The sequence below is a fragment of the Neomonachus schauinslandi genome, unplaced genomic scaffold (genome assembly GCF_002201575.2).
Source record: "Neomonachus schauinslandi unplaced genomic scaffold, ASM220157v2 HiC_scaffold_2216, whole genome shotgun sequence".
In the NCBI taxonomy this organism is placed as follows: Eukaryota; Metazoa; Chordata; class Mammalia; order Carnivora; family Phocidae; genus Neomonachus; species Neomonachus schauinslandi.
The window spans coordinates 437-3,682 of record NW_025410906.1 but is presented as its reverse complement, the minus strand read 5'-3'; the positions used below and the strand labels follow the sequence as shown (position 1 = coordinate 3,682).

Here is a 3,246-nt window from a genome sequence, read left to right as displayed (position 1 = left end):
GTGAGACTGTATAGATATCCTGAGAACACGATGTTTTGAGAATCACTGACTCACACAGCTCCTGGGCCACGACTCAGGGAGACGGTGTGACAAAGAGCGCGCCGTGCAGTAGGTGAGGGGTCGGGGCAAAGTCCCAGGTCCCTGCGCCTGCCTCTCAGGGTCTCAGGCCCCAGGGCGGTGTCTGGGGTGGGGAAGCCCGGTGCCGGGGAGTCCCCATCTCCCCGGTTTCACTTCTCCGTCTCACAACCTGTGTCGGGTCCTCCTGCCTGGAGACTCCTGACAAGGCGCCGGTTCGCATTCCCATTGGGTGTCGGGTTTCTGGAAAAGCCAATCAGCGGCACCGCGGTTCCCGGTTATAAAGTCTCCGCACCCGCCCCGGGAGCCCAGCGGCGACTCACAGTCTCCCCAGACCCCGAAGATGCAGGTCGTGATGCCCCGAACCCTCGTCCTGCTGCTGTCGGCGGCCCTGGCCGTGACCGAGACCTGGGCGGGTGAGTGCGGCGGCGGGAGGAAAGGGCCTCTGCGGGGCGGGAGCGAGGGGACCGCGGGGCGGGGACGCGGGACCCCCGGGGAAGGCGCCTCTCCGCCGCCCCCGCCCGAGCCCCCCAGCCGCCCCCGGCCCCGCCACGGCCTGTGCTCCCCCGCCCCTCCCCGCCTCCGCCCTGCTCTCCCGCCCTCGGTGCCCCTCCCCTGCCCTCCCGGCCGCCTCCCCCTGGGCCTCGGCCCCGCGGCGGGACGAGGGTCGCGCGGGGTCTCAGCCCCTCCGCGCCCGCAGGCTCCCACTCCATGAGGTATTTCTACACCTCCGTGTCCCGGCCCGGCCGCGGGGAGCCCCGCTTCGTCATCGTCGGCTACGTGGACGACACGCAGTTCGTGCGCTTCGACAGCGACGCGGCGAGTCCGAGGATGGAGCCGCGGGCGCCGTGGATGGAGCAGGAGGGGCCGGAGTATTGGGACCTGGAGACGCGGATCGCCAAGAGCAACGCACAGAGTTTCCGAGGGAGCCTGAACGTCCTGCGGGGCTACTACAACCAGAGCGAGGCCGGTGAGCGACGCGGGCCCGGGTCCCGGTCACGACCCCCATCCCCACGGACCTGCTGGGGTCGCTGGTTCCGAGCGCCATCCTGAGGCTGCGGGACCCACCGGTCCCCCGATCCAGGAAGAGCCAGCGGACGCTTGAGCAGTTCTACTTTATGTTTGGATTTCATCTCTTTCTTGTCCGGGAAGGGACGATGGGGGGGCGGAGGGGACTGAAGGCGGGGGTGGGGCTGCGGGGCGTGGCTGACCGCGGGGCTGGGGCCAGGGTCTCACACCATCCAGAAAATGTGCGGCTGTGACGTGGGGTCCGACGGGAACCTCCTCCGCGGGTACAGGCAGGACGCCTACGACGGCGCGGATTACATCGCCCTGAACGAGGACCTGCGCTCCTGGACCGCGGCGGACACGGCGGGCGCAGATCAGCCGGCGCAAGTGGGAGGCGGCCGGTGAGGCAGAGCGCTATAGGAACTACCTGGAGGGCACCTGCGTGGAGTGGCTCGGCAGGCACCTGGAGAACGGGAAGGAGACGCTGCAGCGCGCAGGTACCAGGGGCCGCGGGGCCTCCCCGATCTCCCCTCCGCTGGGGCTGGCTTCCCACCAGGAAGGGAAAATGGACTCGGTGTCAGAACACCGCCCCTCCCACGGGTGGGGAGATGGAGATCGCCCGGGTGTTCCTGTTCCTACTAGAGAGGGCCTCAGCCAGAGGGCCGCTTCTCGCTAAGGGGCAGTGGGGGAACCCAGTCTCTCCCAGGGGGCAGGTGGAGAGCGTCCCTGAAATAATCCATCAGTGGTTCCCTTTAACCCTGGCAGCCACCTTGGGAACCATGACTTTCCCTCCCAAGGCCTTGTTCTCCAATGACAACATCTCTGGAGTTCTGACTCCGGGTTTTCTGACTCATTCACCCCTCGCCACAGTCAGGACCATTAGTGTGCTCTCTCACTTAGACCTGCAGCCTCCTTCCCTGGACTGTCTCCCTGAATCTAGAACTTTCCAGGATTAGGAGATCCCGAAGGCTAGTTTGGTAACTGGGCTGTGTGGTTCTTCCATCCAAACCAATGGCTGGGTCCACCTCAGGATGCTCACATGAATGCCGTTTCAGTGGCCCATAAAGGTCCCAAGTGTGGATTTTCTGATTCTTCTTCAGAACCCCCCAACGCACATGTGACGCACCACCCCATCTCTGGCCAAAGGGTCACCCTGAGGTGCTGGGCCCTGGGCTTCTACCCTGCGGAGATCACACTGACCTGGCACCACAATGGGGAGGACCTGACCCAGGACACAGAACTTGTGGAGACCAGGCCTGCAGGGGATGGGACCTTCCAGAAGTGGGCGGCTGTGGTGGTGCCTCCTGGACAGGAGCAGAGATACACGTGCCATGTGCAGCATGAGGGGCTGCCCGAGCCCCTCACCTTGAGATGGCGTAAGGAGGGTTTGGGGTACAGCCTCTACTCAGGGAAAGCAGAAGGCCTTCTGGAGAATTTCAGCAGGGTCAGGACTCTTGCCAGAGCTCTGGGCCCCTCACCCTCCCTTCCCTTTCCAGAGCCACCTCCTCAGCCCACCATCCCCATCATCTGGATCATTGCTGGTGTGGTTCTCCTTGCGGTCACTGTGGCCATGACTGGAGCTGTGATCTGGAGAAAGAAGCGCTCAGGTAGGGAATGGAGTGGGGAGATCTGAGTTTTCTTGTCCCTCTGGGGGGTTTCCTAGGTAGGAGACTGTCCTGCCTTGTTACTGGGAAGTACCATCCTCATGCATGGACTTGCCCACTCGGGAGCTGATTACTAACGCTCACTGTGTAGCAAAGACTTGTGAAAATGAAGGACACATTTTCATCTTGGTAACTCTGGTGATGGGGACCTGATTCCCAGCAGTCACAGGACAGAGAAAGGGCCCTGCTGAGGACAGACCTCCAGCAAGTCAGGTGGTCCAGTGACCCCACACCTTGTCCTTCATGTTTCTTGATCCTGTCCTGGGTCTTCAGTCAACTCTGCAAACTTCATTTAGGACCAGGACTGGGAGCTTCCCCTAGGATCTCATGGCCCAGCCCTGTTCTGGCCTCTGACATGGTATTTTCTTCCCACAGGAGGAAAAGGACCAGGCTACTCTCATGCTGCACGTAAGTTTGGAGGGAGTGATCCCTGAGACCCTGAGATAGTGTAGACAGGACCCGACGGGGAGCTCACCCACCCATAGCTCCTCCTCTAGTC

At 63.0% G+C, this 3,246-nt stretch overlaps 1 protein-coding gene across 1 annotated transcript; it reads left to right on the top strand.

Annotated features, from left to right (window-relative positions):
* Positions 1-372: 372 nt before the first annotated feature.
* On the top strand, positions 373-3,149 carry LOC110581264 (patr class I histocompatibility antigen, A-126 alpha chain-like). The gene is given in 6 exon segments (XM_044912439.1): positions 373-491; positions 776-1,045; positions 1,304-1,449; positions 1,451-1,580; positions 2,184-2,459; positions 2,580-3,149. Coding segments are annotated over 6 exon segments (1,032 nt in total). The 5' UTR covers positions 373-418; the 3' UTR covers positions 2,717-3,149.
* Positions 3,150-3,246: the final 97 nt, after the last annotated feature.